Consider the following 26,637-nt stretch of genomic DNA (forward strand, 5'->3'; position numbering starts at 1 on the left):
GGCTTGGTGATCGGGGCCAGAAGCTGGGCTGGGAGCTAGAGAGCAGTAGTTTCAGTGTAGGAGTTAGTGGGGTGTGAGGGCTTGGAGCTTTGGGGAATGGGTGCCTGGAGATGTGAAGAGGAGAGAGAAGCCCTAGGGAGGATGCACATGGAGCATATACAAATAAAGGCACCTGCTCACTTTTGTAAATGCTAATACAATTTCTTTAAATAATAATTTGGTGAAAAACTAATGTCTATATTTTTAAATGTCGAATATAGTTGTATAAAATATATTGGCCAGCGATGGATACAAGAGCTGCTTATTATCCCATCTGATCTGCAGAATGGCACTACTAAGCAGCGTATGATTGTATTATGGTGCTGACATTGAATATGACTCCAAAACTTGGTTTATGACCTTGAGCCCAACCATGAACTTCTATCCAGGAAGTGACTGAGACACTAACCAAGCCAATTGTCTGAAAGATGGTTTACTTTTTAATATTGTCCTTCTTTTACCAATGTTTGACTCTTTTCTAATGGTGTGAAGAGCAGGTTGTTTATTGTACACATTTCCTCATCAAAGCCAGAAGTGGCAGCAAAGGGTGCACACAAAGGGATCTTTCTGTTGATTTGCTCATTTCATTTCTTTTTGGCAGAAAGAAAAGGAATTTGATTTTCTCATTTGCTGTCAGATGAAAATAACAACCTGTAAATTGCACTAAGGAGGTTGAGAATGGTACTCCTACAGAAACTCACACTAACAGCTTAAACAACAAACTGCAGATATATGACTGGATATGAATCACAAATTGGCAACATTATTTGTTACAATCCATCCGATTGATCCTCCCACTATTTTTTTTAATACAAGTGGTAGAAACCTCCAGCCCCATAAGGGCAGTCTATAATTTTCTCATGTGTGCTAGCAGTGTTTAGAGCAGTAGCAGTAGTATTGTCCTGCCAATGGTGCATTTACCACTACCATTTAACCTTGCTCAGAGCAGCCCTAGATGACACAAGGGTAGAAATACCAGCTGTCAGGCTACACTCACTCTTCCACCATTTCTTATACAGGTGGAGCTGTCTCTGGTGTTTGCACAACAATGGGAGAATTTCAGCAAATTGTAGACAAGGCAAGCCTCGAAACTGGAGAGAGAGTTGGGATAGGGCTGCTTGTCTCGCTCACCAACAGAAGCCGGTCCAATAAATCATATTGCCTCATACACCTTATCGCTGCCTTTTGCGGAGGAGACATTCACAACTTCTCTTCTTAGTACAATGTGTTGCTACTGTGCACAGTGTAGTATACTATAGTGCAATAACACATTGGGCCACAGAGTACTCGTACATTATTTAGGGTGACCAGACAGCAAGTGTGAAAAATCCAGATGGGGTGGGGGGGGGTGGGGGGTAATAGAAGCCTATATAAGAAAAAGACCCCACAATCAGGACTGTCCCTGTAAAATTGGGACACCTGGTCAATATTGCAACTGTCCAGGAGGCTGTGGTCTAGGCGTGCAGGGTGTCACAGGCGCGCACATTATAGTGCGTGCACAAGGCGCTACGGGCAGTTTGCCCTGTTTCGACAGCACTTTATGCATCCTGCAGCGCTGCGTCGGGTGCTTTATCCCAACTATGCACTGAGCAGCCAGCGGGCTGCTCGGCAATGGTGCGATAGGCTACAGTGGTGAAGCGCAGCCCAGCAGCGCGGGGGTAGGAGAAAAGCAGCGCGTGACTCCCCCACGTGGGTGGCTACCCAGCCGCGAGCCCGGCTTCCTCCTGCCAGCTACTGCGCTGCCCGCCCGCGCGCCCCGCAGGCACCTGTGCGTGTGGGCGGGGCGAGGGGGAAGCCGGGTGCGGCGCCTGCGCAGTGCGCCGCCTCGAGTCGCCGCGGCCGGAGTCACTTCCTGCCCCTGTGCCCATCCGGCTCCGGGGTCAGTGGTCGCCGCTCCCGCTGCGCCGGCGGGACACGGGACGGTGAAGTTTACTTCGCAGAGGGAGGCGGGGACAGAGTCCGCCCAGCGGAGGCTCCCTGCGGGCGCCGCTCCCCACCCCGCCCCCTGCCTCCGGCCGCCGCGCTGCTTTGGCGCCCGCTGTCACCTGCCGGCTCCGCGCGGGACCCGCTTGGCTCAGCCCCCGCCGCCGCCCGCTCCCCGCGGGGCTCTGGGAGAGCCGCGCCCCCCGGAACCAGAGCTGGCGGCTGCCCCGCACTCCGTCCCCAGGAGCCTGCGTAAGTGCAGCCCGGCCGGGAGCCCCCGGCCCCCGCGGAACTGCTGCTGCTGCTGCCCAGGGAGTCGGGGACAGCGCGAGCTGCCCCGGGTGCGGGGCGGGCTCTCCCAGCTCAGGCGCCCGACTGACCCGCTCTGCCCGCGGGCCGGAGTCCCCCGGGGGCAGGGCTGGGCCGGGTTCCTGCGGTGGGAGGGCGGGTTCATGGAAGGGGCGGTGAGCGGGGCTGGGTTCCTGGGGGTGGCGGGTTCATGGAAGGGGCGGTGAGCGGGGCTGGGTTCCTGGGGGGGGGGGGCGGGTTCATGGAAGGGGTGGTGAGCGGGGCTGGGTTCCTGGGGGAGGGCGGGTTCATGGAAGGGGCGGTGAGCGGGGCTGGGTTCCTGGGGGGTGGCGGGTTCATGGAAGGGGCGGTGAGCGGGGCTGGGTTCCTGGGGGGTGGCGGGTTCATGGAAGGGGCGGTGAGCAGGGCTGGGTTCCTGGGGGGGGGGGCGGGTTCATGGAAGGGGCGGTGTGCAGGGCTGGGTTCCTGGGGGGGGGGGCGGGTTCATGGAAGGGGCGGTGAGCGGGGCTGGGTTCCTGGGGGGGGGGGCGGGTTCATGGAAGGGGCGGTGAGCGGGGCTGGGTTCCTGGGGGAGGGCGGGTTCATGGAAGGGGCGGTGAGCGGGGCTGGGTTCCTGGGGGTGGCGGGTTCATGGAAGGGGCGGTGAGCGGGGCTGGGTTCCTGGGGGGGGGGGCGGGTTCATGGAAGGGGCGGTGAGCGGGGCTGGGTTCCTGGGGGGGGGGGCGGGTTCATGGAAGGGGCGGTGAGCAGGGCTGGGTTCCTGGGGGTGGCGGGTTCATGGAAGGGGCGGTGAGCAGGGCTGGGTTCCTGGGGGTGGCGGGTTCATGGAAGGGGCGGTGAGCAGGGCTGGGTTCCTGGGGGGTGGCGGGTTCATGGAAGGGGCGGTGAGCGGGGCTGGGTTCCTGGGGGGTGGCGGGTTCATGGAAGGGGCGGTGAGCGGGGCTGGGTTCCTGGGGGGGGGGCGGGTTCATGGAAGGGGCGGTGAGCAGGGCTGGGTTCCTGGGGGGTGGCGGGTTCATGGAAGGGGCGGTGAGCGGGGCTGGGTTCCTTGGGGGGGGCGGGTTCATGGAAGGGGCAGTGAGCGGGGCTGGGTTCCTGGGGGGTGGCGGGTTCATGGAAGGGGCGGTGAGCGGGGCTGGGTTCCTTGGGGGGGGCGGGTTCATGGAAGGGGCAGTGAGCGGGGCTGGGTTCCTGGGGGTGGCGGGTTCATGGAAGGGGCGGTGAGCAGGGCTGGGTTCCTTGGGGGGGGCGGGTTCATGGAAGGGGCAGTGAGCGGGGCTGGGTTCCTGGGGGGTGGCGGGTTCATGGAAGGGGCGGTGAGCGGGGCTGGGTTCCTGGGGGGGGGGGGGCGGGTTCATGGAAGGGGCGGTGAGCGGGGCTGGGTTCCTGGGGGGTGGCGGGTTCATGGAAGGGGCGGTGAGCGGGGCTGGGTTCCTGGGGGGAGGGCGGGTTCATGGAAGGGGCGGTGTGCAGGGCTGGGTTCCTGGGGGGGGGCGGGTTCATGGAAGGGGCGGTGTGCAGGGCTGGGTTCCTGGGGGGGGGGGGCGGGTTCATGGAAGGGGCGGTGAGCAGGGCTGGGTTCCTGGGGGGTGGCGGGTTCATGGAAGGGGCGGTGAGCGGGGCTGGGTTCCTGGGGGTGGCGGGTTCATGGAAGGGGCGGTGAGCAGGGCTGGGTTCCTTGGGGGGGGCGGGTTCATGGAAGGGGCGGTGAGCGGGGCTGGGTTCCTGGGGGGTGGCGGGTTCATGGAAGGGGCGGTGAGCGGGGCTGGGTTCCTGGGGGGGGGGGGGGGCGGGTTCATGGAAGGGGCGGTGAGCGGGGCTGGGTTCCTGGGGGTGGCGGGTTCATGGAAGGGGCGGTGAGCGGGGCTGGGTTCCTGGGGGTGGCGGGTTCATGGAAGGGGCGGTGAGCAGGGCTGGGTTCCTGGGGGGGCGGGTTCATGGAAGGGGCGGTGAGCAGGGCTGGGTTCCTGGGGGGAGGGCGGGTTCATGGAAGGGGCGGTGAGCAGGGCTGGGTTCCTGGGGGGAGGGCGGGTTCATGGAAGGGGCGGTGAGCAGGGCTGGGTTCCTGGGGGGTGGCGGGTTCATGGAAGGGGCGGTGAGCGGGGCTGGGTTCCTGGGGGGTGGCGGGTTCATGGAAGGGGCGGTGAGCGGGGCTGGGTTCCTGGGGGGTGGCGGGTTCATGGAAGGAGCGGTGAGCGGGGCTGGGTTCCTGGGGGGTGGCGGGTTCATGGAAGGAGCGGTGAGCGGGGCTGGGTTCCTGGGGGGTGGCGGGTTCATGGAAGGAGCGGTGAGCAGGGCTGGGTTCCTGGGGGTGGCGAGTTCATGGAAGGAGCGGTGAGCGGGGCTGGGTTCCTGGGGGTGGCGGGTTCATGGAAGGAGCGGTGAGCAGGGCTGGGTTCCTGGGGGTGGCGGTGGTGCAGGGGCAGGGCCGAAGAGAGCACAGAGGCAGGGTTTCTGTTGGGGGTGCTGTGGAGTGGGAAGGGCAGGGTTCCTGTTGCTGGTGGGGCAGGTTCCTCGAGGTGGACTTAGGGCAGGGCGTTCCTGTCTCTAGTATGGAGGTGAAAAGAGTTTGTGGTGGGGCCATTCATGAAGTAGCATACAGTAGATGGGGCCTCAGGGACACTTCAGTACTCTGCACAGAGCAGCAGTGGAGCTGAAAATTTGGCAGCTGTGTGGGTCAATATTGTTAATAGCAGCTATAGTTTAGGTTTCACAACTGTATAAATGCTTGTTGTTGTTGGGGGATGAGTCAGAAGAATCTCATCAACTAGTTGAAGTCTAGGTGGGTTTTACCAATTGTGGGTGCTATGGTAATACTAACAATAATAACTGAAAAATAGGTTAAGTCCCTACAGCCGGGCAAAGTGGTGTTGACAAACGTAAGGGCCCCAAAAAACATGGATCTTTGTGCAGCCTTATTTTTTACACATGCCTAAGATTGGTTCTTATAGGAGCCAGGGATTCAAAATGTCGGTTATTTTATCTTTGGATTTAGGGATTTGACTGGAATTTAGAAGGAAGAAGGGTTTCCTTGATTCTATAGCTCTTGAAGCGTTTTCCCTTCACTGAAATGCACTGAAGTAAACATATTTTTTAGATTTGAAAATGGTTGATAAACATCATAGACTTTCCATCTTAAAAAAGGCACAGTTGACCTCTGAGTGGGTTCAGTGCAGTTTTAGTCTTTAGGAAGTGGGGGTATAATGTTAGTGTTGTTTAAGTCTTATGGTCTGGGAGGTGACAGAGAATTTGTTTGTTTTAGCAGAAACAAGCTGCTGGATGTAGAAGGAAAGTAGGTCGTGCACACAGAAAATGCCTCTAAGGGATAAGTGTTGTCAGACTGACCATCATCACCATGGGTGCTGTGAACCAGGTATAGTGCTATGTAATACTTTTTTTTTTTTAAATTGATTCTGTCCTCTAAGAAGCTTTCAGAAACTGGCAGTGACATCAGAAATGTGCAGTAATAATGAAGCCATTACATCAGCAAATATGAAGTTTCCTAATTTCAGTTTTTAAAATGTTTTGTAAAATATCCTAAAACTGTCACAGTAAATTACTTCAGGAAGATCAATTTCTCAGTTCTTACAGGGTGCATAATAACCCCCAAGCTCACATGGGCATTATGTGCACTGAACTGAGGGGAAGGCAAGATACTAAAATTGTAGTGTTCAGATTTTTTTTCTAGTCTATATGTCCTTTTGTGTTCTATTATGCTCAAATATAAGAGGATGTATTTACTTTGTACCTTATCTGTTAATGTTGACAAAGTCATAGGTTTTGTTTTTGAGGGAAAAAAAAACAACCCAAACTACCACTAGCTTGTTTTGAAATTAGGTTTGTATAATAACATGGAAAATGTCATCTGTAAAGGTGAAAGTGTGCACTGTGGAGTCCAACCATCATTTGGTTAAGAGACTTTTCATTATTGTTTTACTTAATGTTTATAGTTGGAAGTTTCAAACAAAAATTTGTTTCCTCACCAATTTCTTCTTCTTTTTGTCTATTGCTTTGTTGTGGTAGGGCTGTTTATGAGGAAGTTTCCTCTTTTTTCATATTTTTCCCCCCAGTCCTCCTTTTTTAAAGTATGAATGGCATGAATTTTTGGGACTGATGGGGGAAGGTGTTGTCTACCAACTCTGAAAGTGTATCTGTAGCTTAGCTAAAGGTAGTTCGAGAAATAAATAAATAGAAACTTTCAAGTTACTGTAATTTAAAATAAAATTGACTATACAGTTCTTGCCTTAGAGCAATGCATTTTTTCCAGTTCATTTATGAAACTCCCCTTGATGTCAAGTGGAAGTAGCACACATATATCAGAGGCAGTATATAGCCTAAAGTGTACTTCTTTCATTTTATGAAGAATGGCAAGTAGGTTAGTAGGATACAATATTTCATTGTGCTAGATATCACCAAGCAATTAGATGATTTGTAATGATGGTGAAATATGTTTGTGTTTAAGGTATGGGCATAGTTGGATAGAATAAAAAATCTACTGTTCTTAGGCTGTTTTTTCCTAAAGTAATTATTGCAGTTTGAATTTTATAACTGCTCATATTCTAGGGCAGTATTTCCCTTTATCTTTGAAACATGTCTAAATAATTTTTTTAATGTTCAGAAATAGTTTTCTTATGCATTGACCCCTTTAGTATAAATATGTGTGATTTAATTGCAATGTAGACATTCTGGGACCCTCCTATCTCGCAGGTCCTAGAGCCCATGTGCCTGTCTGAGCCCAGACATCTACACTTCAGTTTTGCAGCCTGAGCCCTGCAAGACCAAGTCAGCTGGCACAGGCCAGCTGCTAATGTCTAATTGCAGTGTAGAAATACCTAAGGAGATCTGAGCCCTGACTTTGCAAACAGTTACATAAGTAACTTTGCGTTTGAGTAGCCTCATTGAGTTAAATGGGGCTATTCCTGTGTGTAAAATGTTTCATCTGTGTAAGTGTTTGCATGATCAGGGTTATGGTGTCCATATCAATATGGATATATACTATACATCAGTATATCCCACTCAAAATATGAATATCTTGACCACTGGGGATGTCTTAACCTTTTTAGTTACATGTCACTAGAGTTTGTAAATATATTTTAATATTGTTTACAAAGAATGGGAGGTGAATCTAAATCAAATTTAGAAAAAGTGTCATTTTAGGTGGAATATCATTTCTGAAGTTTGCTTGATTTTAAAAAAATGCTTGAATATAAAATGAATAAGAATTGAAATATATAATTTGCAGTAAACAGTAACTAGATATGTTCATACTTATTTAGTACATTTATTCTAAATAATAGTTCGTTTGAGGGCATAGTCAACCCTTGAATATAAATCCATACCTTTGATTAAACTCACTAGGATCTGCCCATATGAGTGCATCTGTTGAATTTAGCATTTTTGTTTTTTTTCCACATACTTTTTTGTTTTTGCTTGCACCGAAAAATGAGACGAGGCTTTTGTGAAGGCACAATCTAACGGGCAATTCTATGAAGTGAATAGTCTAAGCTGGCAGAGACCACTAAGTTATCTACAGTTCTTCTATTTTTGTGTATGTGCATATTCGTATCCATGTTTATGAAACATCATACACAACTATATGAATACACATTTAAAAAAACTAATCAAAATCACAACATATTGCCTGAAATAAGCAGCTTTGGTAGAATCTGTCACTCTTCAAATTAATTTCAGCAGCAAGGAGGTGAGAGTGCAAAATTCCAAATGCTATCCCTAAGCCCTTATTATTACAAGGAATAGGGGTAGTCACTTTTATTAACTCTCAACTTTTATGAAAAAAGGAACAGAATTTTTCCTGATGACCTTGTCCTGATTTTCAACCAGCCTCAATTATTGAGCTATATAGATGTGTGTGTCTGTCTCTCCTCTAACTGTCATCCTTGATGTCTTGCAGTGTATTTGTTAGAACCTGGTGATCCTCCTTTGTTACAGCAACCTCTGCAGATGTCAAAATCTGGTATTCAACAAATTATTGAGTGTTTTCGATCAGGTATGAGTTATTTGTTTTGGGCTTTTTTAGTTATTTCCTTGCTTTTAAATATATGATGATACAAGTGTGTCAGTAAGGTTACTGATTCCATAGAACCAATTTTCTACACATAATTGCAAAATGTTTGGCTGAGATTTAAGCTCTGTTCTTGCGAGATCACCAGTTCCTATAGGAAGTATTTTCATATAAGGTGCTGAAAAGATAGTCCCAATTACATTATGCTATATTCTTAAAACCAGAAAGTTTCAAGGAATTTTGCTTTTGTGGCACAGTTGTCATTATCTCAGATACAATTTCTGCTAAGGGTCCGTGCCCATGTATCACCTTTTCTTGATGTTTGTTCCTTAAACTTTGAGAAGAGAATAAAACAAAATTAGTGTCTGCCTTGCACTGTTTTATACAGATAGTAGGCACTGCTATTAAAATACTAGGATTTTTTGTGTTCTCCAGTACTGTTAGGGGTTGGCTGTGTACTCCAGGCTGGCAGCAATGCCTAATGGTGATATTCCTGAGTGTAACATATAACAGCAAGATTCCAAGGGTCGATTTCCCCAGCAGTTACAGTTTAGGGTAGTGTTGCCAGCTGGGGAGAATCCAAAGGCCACTTTGCCTAGTGGAAATAGCTCGGGGTAGTGTCGCCCACTGGCGAGAGTTCAAAGGCTGCTTTGCCTAATGCAGGCAGCTTGTGGCCCAGTTAGCGCACACATATGGCCTAGCTCTATGCTAAAAAAAAATAATCAAAGTTTGCTGCTCCCTTTTCCTGGCAGAGGTGGGGCTGGCTGAGGAGGAGATGGTGCCATGGAGCCGTGCTGGAGTGGAGGGAAGGTGAAGTAGTCCTCTGTGGCGGGGGAGGAGCTCCCATGCTGCAGAGACATGCTCCCATGCTGTAGGGTTGCCAGGGTAGGGGGAGGTGCTTGGTCATCAACTCACTCCACCCATGGGCATAGTCTGGAGGGGCATTGCCCCCCTTTCTCACCCTGATTTCTGTGAGCACTGAGCAGGACTTGCTCTGTTCAGCCTGTGTGGGCAGGAGCGGGGAGCATCTGTCCTTCCCATGCTGTGCCAACTCACTCAGCACCTCTATCCCAGCTGAGCTGGCACCTCTGAGACACTGTCTCCTGGTTCCTAGTGCCTGTCATTGTCGTCTGTGTGTGCTGGGTTCTGTTTCTGTGCAATGGTGAGGACCCATATGGGAGCAAGACGAGGCAGTGGGGAAGGAAGAGGGCTGGGATAGGGCAGGGAGAAGAGAAAGGGATTGGGGAATGGGGCAGGACGGAGGGGGACGGGACAGTGTGAAGAGGAAAGGGGATGTGCTGGGGAGGGGAAGAGAAAGGGATAGAGGATGGGGAGTGAAATAGGGGCAGGTGACAGCAGAGAAGAGAAAGGAATGACTTGAGTGCCACTGCTGGGGTGAGTGCTGCCTCCTCGCTTCTGGGTGTCCATACCAGAGGCGTCCGGAGAAATCGTGGGGTGGGGGGAACGTGTTCCCCCACTAGCCATAGCTATATGTCACCTCTGGGGTGAATGAGCATGTTCCAGGCTGCAGTGCCCCCTGAATTGCTTGTACCAGATGGCCAGCAGGGGACAAGCAGGCAGCCGCTATGTCCTGACCTGGAGCTCACAGTCAGAGCAGGAGGCTGCCGTGTAAGTCCACCACGCACCAGCTCTCCCCCACAGATAGGAAATGTGTCCTGTGGGCAGCTTCCTAGCCAGGGTCCCCCATGGCTTGGGGGTGGGATCCGTCCTGCCCCTGACTGTCTGGGATCAGACATCGAGGGACATGCACCTGACTAGGCAGCTACAGCAGACGGGGTGGTGTGTGTGTGTGTGTGTAATATACACACACACACATACATATATACACACACACACTCTATATATAGTTATATAGTGGATGTGGCCCATTTAACAGAGAGCTGCATATGCGGCCCTCAGTAGTAAATAGTTTGAGAACTGCTCGCTTAGTGGCTATTGTTCAAGGTAGTGTTACCCACTGATGAGTGGATAGGGGAACCTGGGCCCACCCTACACCAGTGGGTTCTGACCTTCGAAACAGTGGCACTTGCACAGGGCTCAGGGGCTGAAACCTCTAAGTGCACTCTCTGGGTCACTTTCTACCCTTGTTTCAGTTCCACCGACATCATCGCAGATTGGACTTGGGGGGCCCCCCTGTGTTATCAGATCTGTCTCCAGAGTCTCTTCCATTGGCCATAATGAGTCGCCACCCTCGGCTCCTGCGGTCAACTAGCTTCCAGCGGCTTGGCTATGGGATTCTGTCCTGGTGATGTAGAGCCTCGGTGGCTTTCCAGCAAGAGGCTGCTGCGCCTGACTTCTCTCCTCCTCAGTCAACCAAGACTGAGCTGAGTCACTCCCTTTTAAATGCTCCCTCCACTGGGATCATGCCCCGCAGAGGGAAGAGAGTGTAGCCTCTTGGGCCTAGAGCAGCTCTTTAACCCCTGTCCGCCAGTGCGGGGTTGGTACACCTCATCACAAGTGCCAGTACGTGACAATGAATATATGTATCTGACAGTAAAAACTGCGTTTTGGTTGAGCATGCTCAGTATAGGTAATGTTAGAAAACTTTGACCCATTACATGGGCAGACCCATCTGAAATGTACTGAAGTACATTTTTATTTCCATAGTTGACAGCATAAAGACACAGAGATTCAATACCAGTGTTAAAGTTTTAGGAGATTTCTTTAATGCTAAAATCTAAATTTATTTAGAGATTTTCCTTTTAGATCTGTGGCAACACAGTTATGTGTGATTGAAAGACTTGTGAATCATTTCTCTTACTATATAACTACCAAGAAATATGGCTGTGCTAGCTCCTGCAGATCTGTGTGATCATCGTTGGCTATCCTCGGTACAAGGATGATGTCTGCCAGGGCAAAAAAAGTTATTGATGAGACTTCTGTATTCTCCTTTCATTTGTATTTAAGAAACATATATTACAGTGACCAGAGGGAAAATGGGATGTGAGGGATGTCATCTGTGACCTTTTATAAGGAGATGGAAATTTGGATGTAATTGCCCAAGACCTTAGATTTGTGTGTACACCCTTCTCCCACCTGAAGTGGATTAACTGGAGTCTCCTTGGGTAGCAGAGTGACCTAATTTCAAGTAATTTGTCCCCAGGTTGTTCCAGAATATCTTTGCTGGCATGCCATAAATTCATGGCTTACTTCCCTCTCTTTTCTCATTTTCATTAAGAGAGTTGGTCAGAAAGAAAAACAACTTTTGACTAGGGTTTTACTAGTTACCACTTTTGAACAAATGACATTTCATTATGGAAAAAGCGACAGAGTCCTGTGGCACCTTATAGACTAACAGACGTATTGGAGCATAAGCTTTTGTGGGGGAATACCCACTTCGTCCCATGAAAGCTTATGCTCCAATATGTCTGTTAGTCTATAAGATGCCGCAGGACTCTTTGTTGCTTATTACAGATCCAGACTAACATGGCTACCCCTCTGATACTTGACTTCATTATGGAAGAAACCTTTGATTCTTTCAGTAAGCTTTTAAGTGAAATAGGGCAAGAGAGCAGGATGTTTTTACCCTTAATAAGCAGTTCCAATCAAGGTTTTTCCTAATTTAATAATATTACATACAAAAAATACACATGGCTTTGTCCTCATTGTTAAGGGAGTATGCATGCTGAATGCTATTATACCAGGAGAACAAATTGCTGAAGTTTTGAAAGATAAAATTGCATATGTGATACACAAACATTGTGATTCTTATGACTACTGCAGTGCTTCTTGTCAGCGGAGTATCTGCACTAGCTGAAGTCCTGTGCCAGTCTTCTATAGGCTTCATGATGAGCTAGTTTCATAGTCTCAAAATGTTACTGGGACTTAATAAGATGACAACTACCTAGTAGCCAAAAATAAATATAAAAGATGGAGACGCTTCAGTAGATTTGAGAGCCAGCATCCTCCTGAGAAGCTGAGTGTTCATTGCATCCGTCCCCATTTCCCGTAAAGCTGGATAAGATCTTTCCTCCTCCTCTTCCCTTTCAGTGTGCCCACAACAGCAAGGGAGGTTGTCTCTCTTCTGCTGACTGTTTCCCAAAACTTTACAGTTAAACTCACAAGAATCCGGTTATTTTCACTCTTACATAGTACATGCTTGGGCAGTAGGATCAGTGAAATTGACTATTTCCTTGTAAATTTCATTCTACTGCTGCTAGTGTGGGAGAGGCATGCTACCTGCACTGACCAGAAAACCTTTTGTCAGGTGCCATTAGTAGATTGGAGATCTCCCCTCCCCACACTAATTACTGCACTTAGTGGAATGTTGTCTGTATGTAGGGAATCTTCAAATATGCTTAGGTATATTTTCCTCAGTGGTTCTACTTTGTGCAAAAATTCAGCTGTTTCTGGATGAGGTCCAGGTAAACAGCTTTCCCTCAGAAGGGATTCTTTGCACATTTTCTCTAGTTTGAAGTTGCTCTTAACTCTGTGTCCGAGTTGGCATTGTTTTTAAACCAGTCTCCCCATCTTCCACAGCTTTCCCCAAAATGATTAAGTGATGGTAGAAAAAATCATTGCTATTACAAATATATTATAGATATATCAAAAAAGTATTTGAAGAAATTTGATTCAAGGGACTCTAACTTAGAACTTTTATTGAAGGGAACCCTTCTGTGAAGTGTTACAGTGGGCCCTGATTAATTTTTTTTGGCATTCTATGTCAACTTGGAGAATGTTTTGATGTTAAGAGATGTGACGATAACATCTGTCTATGTCAATATTTTTTACTTGGGATTCTGAAATTAACCATGGCGCATATTTTTTTTAAGATATTGCGTGTATGATGATCCTGTAGTATGGTGCTTTACTACACCAACAGTTTAAGTAAACTCATATTTTTTTTCCAGTGGATGTTTTATGTGAACTGTTTACTTGTGGATAAAGTGCAGATATCTTAGGTACTTGTATGGTCCCTATTACCATAGTCTCTGAGTATCTCACACTTTTTAATATATTTATTCTCCCAAAACCCCTGTGAGGTAGGGAACTATTGGGAACTGTGGCACAGAGAAATTAAGTGACTTTCCCAATGTCACACAGGAGTGCTGGTGGAGCAGAGCATTGAACCCAGGTCTTCCACGTCCCAGGCTAGTGCTCTCACGCAGCAATTCTCAAACTTGAGCAACCCGAAGAGCCCCATTTTGATTTAAAAATTTTCCGGGACCCCCAAGCCTCCCGTTCAGACCCGGGCCCTGCCCCCACTCTACCCCTTCCCCCCAAGGCCCCACCCCGCCACACCTGTTCCCTTCCCCCACTCACTCTCTCACCCCTTCCTCCCTCACTCTCCCCCACCCTCACTCACTTTCACCAGGCTGGGGCAGAGGGTTGGGACGCAGGTGGGGGTGCAGGCTCTGGGCAGAAGTTTGGATGTGGGAGGGAGTGCAGGCTCTGGGCTGGGGCAGTTGGTTGGGGTATGGGAGGGGGTTCAGGGTGTGGAGCTTACCTCGGGCGGTTCCTGAAAGTGTCTGGCATGTCTCTCTGGTAGCGGCTCCTAGGCGGGGAGTCAAGTGGTCTCCGTGCGCTGCCCCTGCCCGCAGGAACCACCCCTGCAGCTCTTATTGACCACCATTCCCAGCCAATGGGAGCTGCGGAGTCAGTGCTCGAGCGCTGGCAGTGCGTGGAGACCCTCTGCCCCCACCCCGAAGGGCCACAGGAACATGCCGGCCACTTCCATGAGTGGTGCGGAGCCAGGGCAGCCAGGGAGCCTGCCTTAGTCCTGCTGTGCCTCTGGAGGAAGAGGAGTTGATCAGCGGGGCCTGCAGACCCTCTGGAGTATCTTCAGGGACCCCCAGGGATCTGCGGACCCCAGTTTGTGAAACGCTGCTCTAACCTATGGGCCACTCTTCACTGATGCCAAAGACCAAAAAAAGTCTCTAGGTAGTCTGTAACTACTTAATATACTAATCTTTAATTAAAGAGTCCCTGTATGTTTTATTGGAGTTTTTTAAAATTGTATTCTTTTAAAATACCTGAGTAAATTGCCACAGTAGATTAATCTTTATAGCTTCTTGGATTTTTCTAAAGTTGTTTATATGTTATAAAAATGTCTAAAATCACAGCATTTTATTGAAAGATTCTTTTCATTTTTCAGCTCTCTTTACAAGAAAACTCACATTACAATTAATAGGTTTGTCTTAAACTCTCTAGAAAACTAATATATTGGGAAATGATGCTGCCATTTTTAACTCACCCTGTTGTACCTAGTTATTGGTGGTGGTGCTGAGAAGCCTGCAGCACAGCACCATTACCCAGTTCCTACAAATGGTATTGCTACCTGCCTGATAAATGTTACAAAGGTGGACGGGGCAAAACATTTGAAGGAGTGGTGAAGAAGAAATGGCAGTACTGCAAACAGTGCAGACCTGAAACTGAAAAAGACTTCCAGCCTTTCACCACAAATGAAATAGAAGGGGCAGTTTAAACACTGAAAACATGTAAAGCCTGTGGGCTTGATAACATCTCCCCTGAATTCCTGAAGAACCCTGGAAAAACTAGCGGACAGTGGCTAGCCATATTTCTCTTTAGTCATCCAGGAGATTAAAATATCTAAGATCTGTCGCAGAGCAAAAGTAATAGCCTTGCTAAAACCTGAGAGACTGTTGATTTGCAACAAGTTAGCGCCCATCTCTTTGCTAAGCCATGTGTGCAAATTATTTGAAAGGATTATCCTTCAGAGAATTTCCCCAACTATTGATGAGACTCCTGTGTAGATCATGCAGGTTTCAAACCAAACCACAGTACTTGTGACCAAGTGCTGGCAGGCATCACCTACATTGAGAGTGTTTCTGCATGGTCTAGAAGCTAGGCACAAGTGGAGTAGGACCCCGTTTATCCGGCCCGCCATTATCCAGCTCTCCATATTAACTGAACAAACAGCACCCAAAGGTCCAGAAGTGGGTGATCTCTCCTGTGGTCGCTAGATGGTGCTGCAGCCTTGCACTTTGCCATTCTCTAGATTATCCGAATTTTTGATTGTCCGATCTGGCCCCAGTCCCAATTAGATAAACAGCGTTCTGCTATATTCCTATTTTCAAGCTTCAGATGTAGCTAATGCCTATCATGATGAATCCAAGAGACCAGCATCCTGGTTTTGTTCTTCCATGCCATCTTGGGGTAATTCTCAATCATTTCAGATGTGGAATGGTCAGATGTGCTTCTAATAACTACAAGTGGGGGCCTTTGACTCCCTGCTTTGTCGCAGTGGGCAGTTTAGACCATGTACTTATAGGTTGCACGCATTGGCAAGAACTGTCTGGTTTCCCTCATGGATGTGCATAATACCCTCCCCTCACCTGTTGAATGGTTAAGACATAGATTAACCTGTGTGACTTGATTGTGTACGTAGATGCAATTGCAATATGTATGTGTATGTATAGTGTTGACTGGGGACTTATACATTTCATATGAACTGCAGTATGTAGGCAGAGGTGATCTCCAGATACAATGCCAGCCTTGACGTTAAATGTTATGGTTTAGATAGTATTTGCATAAAACTTCTGTTTTCTACCTTAAACTGAGTAACTCATAATATCCTAGTGCAGGTATCTGCAACCTTTGGCACGCGGCCCCTGGAGGGCCAGGCTGGTTTGTTTACCTGCTGTGTCCAAAGGTTTGGCCGAATGTGGCTCCCACTGGTCGCGGTTCGCCGCTCCAGGCCAATGGGAGCTGCGGGAAACGATGTGGGCCAAGGGATGTGCTGGCTGCAGTTTCCCGCAGCCCCCATTGGTCTGGAGCGGTGAACTGCGACCAGTGGGAGCCGCGATTGGCCGAACCTGCAGACGCGGCAGGTAAACCAGCCCGGACCACCAGGGTGTTTACCCTGGCGGGCTATGTGCCAAAGGTTGCCGATCTCTGTCCTAGTGTAAAGTTAATAATTGTGTGCATAATGCCAGGTCCACAACCTCTTAGGTTCAATGGGAGCCTTTCCTTTGGCTTTAAGCATCGAGTCATGATCATACAGTCTTTGTCTGAACTCTCGAAGCACTTAGTTATTATGGTGCATGTAGTGCTATCTACTTTTGACTTCTGTTAAGTATATCTTAACCTTATGTTCAAAACACTGTCAAGATATACTTTTAAATTCATATTTAAAAAAGCCCTTATCATTTTTATCAAACAGTATAAAATTTAAAAATCAACGTAATTTTAAAATCTCTCACTTCACCATTTAGGATGTTTTATTTTTTGTGTTTTACTAAAGTTGGATAATCTGGGTTCACAACTCTGCAGAAGAATCTTTGAGTCAAAAATATTTTTGGGTATTTTCTGTCAGTTAATGAAAACATTTGTATTTCTGCTAAATTGTGGGACTATAAGAAGTTTCTTTTCTAGTTCCATAATTGTGTAAGAAGATATGTAAGCCACACAAAAACTTGTATATTGTTTTATTTTCAGCTATTCAGTTTTATAGACTGTTACAAATAATTTGGTTATACTAAATCTAGAGGAAATACTGTTGTTTTCTTGACTTCCACTGCAGAAAGTCAGGATAAATTTCTTTTGTTTTGCTTTTAATATGTATATCAAAGTTAGTATTTCAGTGACTATTAGAGGTTTCACTTTTTATGTTTATGGCAGCTATTTTATTATTTTAGTTCAACTTCCCAAAGCCTCTACGGATACTAGTTTCTCTGCATCTCATCTCTGTGTATTCTGTATAAATTAATGCTAAGTTATATTTTCAGAAGAGGTAGTAATATCTACACCTCCAATAGTTTTTAACAGGAGGACTTCCACTTAGTGAGCTAAAATCTCTTAACGCACAATCCAACATTTAAAAATGCTTTTTAAAGGGACAATATACTTATAGTGGACTAGATGGCTCAACTGTTCAGTAATTTATAGAGCTTTTCACTGATTCAGACTAGTGACTTAGTAGTTATTAGGGCATTCAAGCGATTAAAAAAATAGAATGCCATTTATTTAAATATTTTTGGATGTTTTCTACATTTTCAAACATTGATTTCAATGACGACACAGAATACAAAGTGTACAGTACTCACTTTTGATTACAAATATTTGCACTGTTGTCATAAACGGATAGTTGAGAGTTAATGGAACAGAAGTACTTCATATCTCTTTTGTCTGGAAAGGGTTAACAAGAACAGTGAGCCTGGCTGTCACCTGACCAGAGGACCAATCACAGGACAGGATACTTTCAAATCTTGAGGGAGGGAAGTTTGTGTGTATTGTTGTTCACTCTGGGGGCTCAGAGAGACCAGATGTGCAACCAGGTTTCTCTCCAATCTCTCCGATACAGGCTCTTATAAGGTCAGAATAGTGAGTACGAGGTAGATAAAGCGAGTTAGGCTTATGGTTGTTTTCTTTATTTGCAAATGTGTATTTGGTTGGAAGGAGTTCAAATGTGTATTTGGCTGAAAGGAGTTCAAACTGGTATTTTGCTGAAAAGATTTTAATTTGTACTGGTATACTTAGGCTGGGAGGGTATTCCCAGTGTCTATAGCTGAAAGACCCTGTACCTATTCCATTTTTTAAATTTACAAAGATAATTTTTACTGTTTTTTTTCTTTTATTAAAAGCTTTTTCTTGTTTAAGAACCTGATTGTTTTTTATTCTGGTGAGACCCCAGGGGACTGGGTCTGGATTCACCAGGGAATTGGTGGGGAGAAAGGAGGGAAGGGGGGGAGAGAGGTTGATTTCTCTTTGTTAGGATTACTGTCTCTCTCAGGAAGAGTCTGGGAGGGGGAGAGAGAAGGAGGGGGGAAGGTGCATTTTCCTCTCTGTTTAAAGATTCAAGGAGTTTGAATCACAGTGATCTTCCAGGGTAACCCAGGGAGGGGAAGCCTGGGAGAGACAACGGTGGGGGAAAGGGTTTACTTTCCTTGTGTTAAGATCCAGAGGGTCTGGGTCTTGGGGGTCCCCAGGCAAGGTTTTGGGGGTACCAGAGTGTACCAGGCACTGGAATTCCTGGTTGGTGGCAGCGCTACAGGTTCTAAGCTGGTAATTAAGCTTAGAGGAATTCATGCTGGTACCCCATCTTTTGGACGCTAAGGTTCAGAGTGGGGATTATACCATGATAACTGTAAAAATGACACACAAAATAAATAGTATTTTTCAATTCCTCTCATACTAGTACTGTAGTGCAATCTTTTTATCGTGAAAGTGCAATTTACAAATGTAGATTTTTTTTTTGTTACATAACTGCACTCCATAAAAAAAAACAATGTAGAACTTTAGAGCCTACAAGTCCACTCAGTCCTACTTCTTGTTCAGCCAATTGCTAAGATACACAAGCTTGTTTCCATTTGCAGGAGATAACGCTGCCTGCTTCTTGTTTACAGTGTCACCTGAAAGTGAGAACAGGCAATTGTTGTATGGCATTGTTGTAGCCGGCATTGCAAGTTATTTGTGCCAGACACGCTAAAGATTCATTTGTCCCTTCATGTTTCAACCATCACGCCAAAGGCTATGCATTCATGCTGATGATGGATTCTGCTCGATAACAGTCCGAAGCAGTGTGGACTGACGCGTGATCAGTTTCATTATCTGAGTCAGATGGCATCAACAGAAGGCTGATTTTCTTTGTTGGTGGTTTCGGTTCTGAAGTTTCTGCATCAGTGTGTTGCTCTTTTAAGACTTCTGAAAGCATGCTGCATACTTCCTCGTCCTCAGATTTTGGAAGACACTTCAGATTCTTAAACCTTAGGTCAGGTGCTGTAGCTATCTTGAGAAATCTGATATTGGAACATTCTTTGTGTGTTGTCAAATCTGTAGTGAAAGTGTTCTTAAATCAAACAAAATATGCTGGCTCATCACCCGAGACTACCATAACACAAAATATATGGCGGAATGCGGATAAAGCCATGGAGCAGTAGACATAAAATTCTCCTTCAAGGAGTTCAGTCACAAATTTAATTAACTTTTTTTTTGTTTTTTTGAAGAGCATCATCAGCATCAAATCATGTCCTCTGGAATGGTGGTCGAAGCATATCTGGCACGTAAATACCAATTTGTCATTGAAATCAATATACCTGAAAATGTAGAAAAACATCCAGAAATATTTAATAAATGTCAATTGGTATGGTTTAACAGTGCAATTAAAACTGCAATTAATTGAGATTAATTTTTTAATTGCATGAGTTAACGTTGATTAATCGACAGCCATAGTAGTTATGTAAAGTTTTTATCATTTTATGTCTGATAGATTGACATTACCAGTTAATCTTGCTCCATTTTTGTTTTGTTTTGGAAACTTCTCGTTTAATGACCTAGCATACTAAAGAAATTTGAAATAAAAACTCAGTTAAACCCCATGTCAATTAACCAGTGTCTCACTAAAGTTTGTAGTGGACAAGTGTCCATGTTACAAAACCCGCCATCACTATATGCACTCTTGTTAGCAGTTTCAGCACAGAGGCGGATGAAGGAATGGATTTGGAGCATGAGCTATTCTCTCACCACTTTAACTGGCTCTTCAGGAAAAGTCAGGGTTGGAGTACATTAGCGAGGCACATCGGCACTTTATGTATGTGGTTTTTAAACTATAACATTTGCATGCTTATAAACACAAACTCTACGCTTGACACAAAACATGCTAATTTAAAACTAATCTTAAATTTTGTATTTTTCTTCAGCAAGGAAGACAATGGGCAGACTAAAGATATGAGTCCAAATTCTGCTCTGTAATATAAGTGCAACTACATTGATCTCTGGTACCCTAATGCAACAGTCTAGAATTTGTCTACTATTCGCTTTTCATTTTGTTGTGTTCTTTACAATTTTCTGCCCTGTTTGACAGTCTCTTTGAGTGAAAGTGCTTTGGTGTACATCCTCAGCGCTACCTGAGGACCTTGAAAAGGTGCTAAATAATTATTTAAATGATTAGGTGGCTGTTCTTTCCTGCCAACTGATAGGCAATTATAACTCATTAACCAAAAGCTCCCTTTCTGAATTTAGTTCTTGGTTTTAATCTTAAATCTTTCAGTCCTTTGACTTTTAACAATATCTATAATCTTGATTTTTTTCTTCAGCCTAGTCTTTATGCAGTAATCCAGAATGTATGTAGCTGACTTACAAATGACAGTGATAATGGCATTTTGTCTTGCATTATTTCCTGCTTTAGCACTGAAATTTGTTTGATTTTAAAATGTTTTTGCTTTAATGAGAGAGTGTGACTTTTTTAAAAAAGTGCCTTATTTTAAATGTCACATTTCTTTTGTTCCAGGAACTAAACAACTTAAACATATCTTGTTAAAAGACGTGGACACCATTTTTGAATGTAAAATATGCCGCAGTCTCTTCAGGGGATTACCAAACTTAATTACTCATAAAAAGTTCTATTGTCCTCCAAGTCTCCAGATGGATGACAGTAAGTTTTATTCACCGAAATATTTAATCGAACAATCTAGAATTGAGTAAATTTTCCCTTTTATATTGTATGTAAAAACACCATCAGAAACAAGATGTAACTAATCTAACAGGTAAATTAGAGGATTGGTGAAGCAATGAAGTACTTCACTTTTATTAGCTTGTCACTTTCAGACTCATTCTTTCAATTTGTCTGAAATGATCTTCTGTCAAATGGGAGTTTCCTGTTCAGAGAAGGAGAGCAAACAATGCTCCAAAGATATTAATTTGGACCATGTGGCAACTTAAGGCCTTGGTTCTGCAAAGGATGTGTGTAAGTTTTACTCACATGAGTAAAGTTATGAATGTGTTTGGTTATTGCAGAATCATGATCCAAGTCATGAAATTCAGGGTAGTTGAAAATTCCTGTATTTCCACAGGAAAAAAGAGTGAGAAAATATAAGAGGTTAGGTCTTGTATATGATGATTTTGAAGATTTCTCCTTTTAGGAATCTAAAGCCAGGGCTGATAGCATTATGATGAGCCATACGGTATTAGGTAATTTTCATGTTGGCCTAGATATGTTGTTGAACAAGTAGTGGTATTTTATTAATAATTTTAAAAAGACACTTTCAAGATCTAAAAGTTGATCACCTTTACCTTTACACATGCCTCTTGTTGGCATATGCTTCCTTGAACTCTTCAAGATTTTTATTTTCCTTCAACCAATCCTTTATGCAGTGAGAAAAATGCAAGATTGATGGACTGACACATAATTTGCTGTTAAAAATGATTAGTATATTATGACAAAACATTCCCTAATTTAAAATAATGTATACCCAGATGACAACCTGAATTTGGTTTTGTTCTTATGGAGGTGGGGGAGACAAACATACAAATGTGATAGCCTATGCCAAGCTAATTTCATAGTCTAACACCATGACACAGTACCTCTGAGTAAAAGCACATTTTAAATAGCCCAGACTGACAGAGTGGAAGGGGCAATGAAGGCATAGAGAGGTACATTGCCTTGCCTGGTGTTATGTCACAGGTTAGTGGCAGCTGGGAATAGAACACAGGTTTCCTAGCGGTATGTCTACGCTTAAAATGCCGCTGTGGAGCTGCTGTAACATGTCAGTGTAGATACTACCTATGCTGACAAGGGCTTCTCCCCTTGGTGTAAGTCATCTGCTTCTTGAGAGGCAGTAATCAGGTTGACAGAAGAATTCTCCCATTGAGCTAGTGCTGGTCTATGCTAAGGGTTAGGTTGGCATAGCTACACCTCTCAGGTATGTGGATTTTTCACACTTCTGAGACGTAGCTATACCAAAGTAAATTCCTAACGTAGATCAGGCCTAAGTCTTTGTCTTATGCCTTACTTATTGGCTTACAGTGCCTTTTTGACCAGCTAACGGTCTGCTTCCTCATTCCCATCTTACTTTAAAGCTGTACTCCTGCACAGAGGTTTTACTTGTGCCTGCTACTCCATTAAAGTAACAAGGATGTGTTGATGTTGCTCTAATAAATTTCATTTAGCAACTGAAGATGTGGGGAAAGCACTTCTGTTATTACCATGCAAGTGTATGGCATTAACTTTCTCTCAAACTTCCTGGACTGAACTTGAAAAAAATAAACAAAAATAAAGGGAAGTGGGTGAAAAGTTTAGGAAAACATACTTTGGACTACTCCATCTAATTTTTTTATTCTATGTAACTTTTATCCATAGGTTTATATGGAATTGAGCTATTAAAATTTTGCGGCTCATGTGTCTAACAGTTTATTAAAACCTTTTAGGAAAGGACCATATCTATATTCTTTACGGCAATGAACACATTGGCAGTTAATCAGTTTTTAAAATATATTTTTACAGCGCAACTTTTTAAACCGTGTTGTCAAGAGTTTCTGATTTGAAATTGAAAACACATTGAGCAAAGGGAATTGGCAGTATTCCTACATTAAATTTCTTTTTGTTGCACTTATCCTTGCTGAATTAGATGTAATGGGCAAATATTATGTAGATATTAAATTTTAGAGGAGCATAATGTTAGATGTACTCAAATTTGAGCATGCTGGAGCTGTGAAATTAATAAGGAAGCCAATTAACTAGAGCCTGGCTGTCCCCTGTGCAGGAAGGTGAGAAGTTTAGGTGGCTGCTGCCCACTCCTGACAGGGAGATGAGAAGTCTGGGTGGCTGTCCCCCACTCTCAGAGATGAGAGCCCAGGGGGCAGTTGGGCTCCTGGTGGAGAGCTGCGTGGAGCTTTCAGGCCCCAAACACTGCACCTCTTGAGTCTGTGGAAGCGCTCCTGGTGAGGATGTCCATACTACCCTCCTTTTGTCCATGGTGCACATCAGCCATCTCGGTAATTACTGTGGAGGCTATAAGCTGACCTTTAAGGCCTTGGCTACACTGGAGAGTTGCAGCACTGGTAGTGGCTTTACAGCGCTGCAACTCACTCACCATCCGCATTTGCAAGGCACATACAGCGCTGTATCTCCCTGGCTACAGAACTGGCTGTACTCCACCTTGGCCTGGGGAATAACGACTATAGCGCTGGTGATGCAGTGCTACTCCGCCAGTGTGGCCACCAAAAGTGCTGTTATTGGCCTCCAGAGTTATTCAGAGGTATCCCAGAATGCCTGTTCAGCCACTCTGCTCATCAGTTCGAAATCCTACTGCCCTGGCCTCAGGTGACCTGCCCTTTAAATGCCCTGGGAATTTTAAAATCCCCTTCCTGTTTGCTCAGCCAGGTGTGGAGTGCAATCAGTGACTCTATCCAGGTGACCATGCCTCCATGCGCCAAACGAACCCCAGCATGGAGCAATGGCGAGTTGCAGGATCTCATCATTGTTTGGGGGGCGGAAGCTGTGCAGTCCCAGCTGCGCTTCAGCCGTAGGAATTATGATACCTATGGGCAAATTTAACCCTGCAGTGCAAGGTTAAAGTGAAGGAGCTGCGGCGTGCCTGTTGCAAAGCCCGCAAGGGAAACTGCCGCTTCGACGCTGCCCCCACGACCTGCCGTTTTTACAAAAAGCTGGACGCGATACTTGGGGGTGACCCCACCACCACTCCAAAGACCACGATGGACACTTCGGGGGTGCGGGGAGGAGGAGAAGGAGGAGGAAACCGAGAGTGAGGGTACTGGGGTGGGGGGAGACACCCCGGAGTCCCTGGAGGCATGCAGCCAGGAGCTCTTCTCAAGCCAGGAGGAAGGTAGCCAGTCGCAGTAGCCGGTACTTGGTGGAGGACAAACAGAGGAGCGGGTTCCCGGTAAGTGGCTTATATTTTCAGGATGGAAATTTTTCGGGAGAGGAGGAGGGGTTAGGGCTGCATGCATGCATGCCTAGATGTGGAATAGTGCATTGATGTGGTCTATCATGTTGCGGTAATCGGCCTCGGTAATCTCTTCAAAAGTTTCAGCCAGAGCGTGGGCAATGCACTTGTGCAAGTTTATAGGGAGAGCCACTGTGGTCCTTGTCCCAGTCAGGCTACACATCCACACCACTGTGCCATGAGCGGTGGGGGGACCATTGCTGCACACAGGCAAGCTGCACAGGAGCCAGGGCAGAATCCGCATTGCTGTAGAAGACCCTCCCGCCCTTCCCAGGTGACCCGCAGCAGTGAGATATCTTCCAGGATCAACTCCTTTGGAAAATGTTGGGATAGTGTTCAGTGTAGGTGCCCCCTGCAGCTGTTTGCTTTCCCCAAGGCACAGAAATCCTGAGGACAGTAGAGCCCTGAAGCAATCAGTCCCCCTTACTCACCATTTCGGGGCTTCCGTAGGTTATGTGCGCTCTCTTTGGGATGGGAAAATTATGCTATTGTGAAGAATGTTACTCCTTAACTGTGTGGGAATAACTGTCTGGTATAAACAATGCTGCCTCTGTTAAGTGTTGCATTTTTTGCCTTTCCAGAAGCAACCTTGAGATCTCGGCTGCCTGTGCTATCAACAGCTCAAAGACTACAAAACCTCCGGAAGAAGCAGCGAAGAAGCAAAGAAGATCTGCTATAGCAGTTGTGGAGCACTCTCTCACAGAGAGAAGGAGGGAAAGGGAAAGCAGGATCCGCCAGAAAAATGCTGCGGACAGGAAGAAAAGCACAAAGCAGCTGATAAGCATCCTGGCGCGCCAAGCGAACTCTATCCAGGCGCTTGTAGCCATACAGGCAGAGCACTACCGCACCCGTTCCTGCCCCGTCCCAAAGCTCTTTCCTTTGTGCCCCAATGTCAGCTCAAAACCCCCTTCCCCAGCATCCAGGTTCTTACCAGTACCAGCTGCCTCCAACACCTGTAAGTTCACCGACCAGCCCTGAGAACTACAACCATTACCCTCTGCACTCAACCCCCATCACCATGCAGTATAGCCATCCTGAAGTGCAGCAGTCGTTACACAGCACTCCAGACAGGACATATTCAAACCTTTGACTGTACAGTTCCCCACCCCACCCCCCTGTTCCCAAAAAGTTGTGTGTCTATCAGTAAAGTTATTTTATTTTCAATAAATGAATTCTTGGCTTTGAAAACAGTCTTTATTATTGCAGAAAGTCAAAGATACCTTAGCCCAGGAAAGAAACGGACACTGCAAATCAGCTTAGGAAACACAGATTCCTACTAACATTGTAACCACTGCACTTCACTCCCGTGCAAGGCACCAAACACGACTGTTGGTTTTCAGCCTCAAAGCATCCCTAATCCTTGCAGCCCTGTGCTGGGCCTCTCTAGTAGCCCTGCTCTCTGGCTGTGCAAATTCAGCCTCCAGGCGTTGAACCTCGGAGGTTTGTGCCTGACTGAATCTTTCACCCTTCCCTTCACAAATATTACGAAAGGTACAGCATGCGGATATAACCGCGGGGATGCTGCTTTCCCCCAGGTCTAGCTTCCCATATAGAGATCGCCAGCACCCCTTTCAGCGGTCAAAAGCACACTCCACAGTCATTCAGCACTGGCTCAGCCTGTAGTTGAACCGGTCCTTGCTCCTGTCAAGGTTCCCTGTGTATGGTTTCATGAGCCACGGCATTAACAGGTAAGCGGGGTCTCCAAGGATCACAATGGGCATTTCGATGTTCCCTACTGTGATCTTCCGGTCTGGGAAAAAAGTCCCGGCCTGCAGCTTCCCGAACAGGCCAGTGTTCCGAAAGATGCGTGCATCATGCACCTTTCCAGGCCAACCTATGTTAATGTCAATGAAACGCCCATGGTGATTCGCAAGCGCCTGGAGAACCATGGAGAAATACCCCTTCCGATTAACGTACTCGGATGCTAGGTGAGGTGGTGCCAGAATAGGAATATGCGTCCCATCTATTGCCCCTCCACAGTTAGGGAAACCCATTTGTGCAAAGCTATCCACAATGTCCTGCACGTTCCCCAGAGTCACGGTTCTTCTTAGCAGGATGTGATTTAATAATCCTGCAAACTTGCATCGAGACAATTCCAACGGTCGACTTTCCCACTCCAAAGTGGTTCCTGTCTGGAGTTGCCAGCTTCCAGATTGCAATAGCCACCCACTTCTCCACCGGCAGGGCAGCTCTCAATCTCATGTCCTTGCACCGCAGGGTGGGGGCGAGCTCAGCACACAGTCCCGTGAAAGTGGCTTTTCTCATCCGAAAGTTCTGCAGCCACTGCTCATCATCCCAGACTTCCATGACGCTGTGATCCCACCACTCAGTGCTTGTTTCCCGAGCCCAAAAGTGTCGTTCCACGGTGCTGAACGTTTCCGTGAATGCCACAAGCAAGTTCGTGTCGTACGCGTCACACTACTTGCTATCATCGTCGGACTCCTCATCACTTTGGATCCTAAGAAATAGCTCAACTGCCAAACGTGATGTGCTGGCGAGACTCGTCAGCATATTCCTCAGCAGCTTGGTCTCCATTTCCCACAGAAATCGCGCTGCACAGAAACGGTTGAGAGAGTCAAGATGGCGCCAAACGTGGATGGAAATACAGGGATTGCTGGGATGTGAAGCAGTGCATCACGGGGTGTTGGGACAGGAAGCAGAATGACCTGCACCCTCTGCCCC

At 46.4% G+C, this 26,637-nt stretch overlaps 1 protein-coding gene and 1 long non-coding RNA gene across 8 annotated transcripts in view; both read left to right on the plus strand.

Moving 5' to 3' along the window:
* Positions 1–1,898: 1,898 nt before the first annotated feature.
* The window catches only part of ZNF800 (zinc finger protein 800), a 37,426-nt gene continuing 12,687 nt past the window's right edge, over positions 1,899–26,637 (plus strand). For 2 of the 7 annotated variants that reach the window (XM_050936202.1, XM_050936197.1), the window contains exons 1-4: positions 1,968–2,214; positions 5,534–5,644; positions 8,183–8,278; positions 20,502–20,645. In XM_050936202.1, the coding sequence (XP_050792159.1) occupies positions 5,584–5,644; positions 8,183–8,278; positions 20,502–20,645 (301 nt within the window). In that variant the 5' untranslated portion in view covers positions 1,968–2,214; positions 5,534–5,583. Of the gene's footprint in view, positions 1,919–1,967; positions 2,215–4,951; positions 5,054–5,533; positions 5,645–8,182; positions 8,279–19,478; positions 19,803–20,501; positions 20,646–26,637 lie in introns of those variants that run through there. The other 5 variants (XM_050936200.1, XM_050936198.1, XM_050936199.1 and 2 more) reach the window with 5 other exon arrangements.
* Positions 23,552–25,127, plus strand: LOC127042905 (uncharacterized). Its single transcript, XR_007772087.1, has 2 exons — positions 23,552–23,892; positions 24,537–25,127. It is a non-coding gene; the product is annotated as an uncharacterized LOC127042905 (long non-coding RNA).

This window comes from Gopherus flavomarginatus, chromosome 1 (genome assembly GCF_025201925.1).
Source record: "Gopherus flavomarginatus isolate rGopFla2 chromosome 1, rGopFla2.mat.asm, whole genome shotgun sequence".
NCBI lineage: Eukaryota > Metazoa > Chordata > Testudines > Testudinidae > Gopherus > Gopherus flavomarginatus.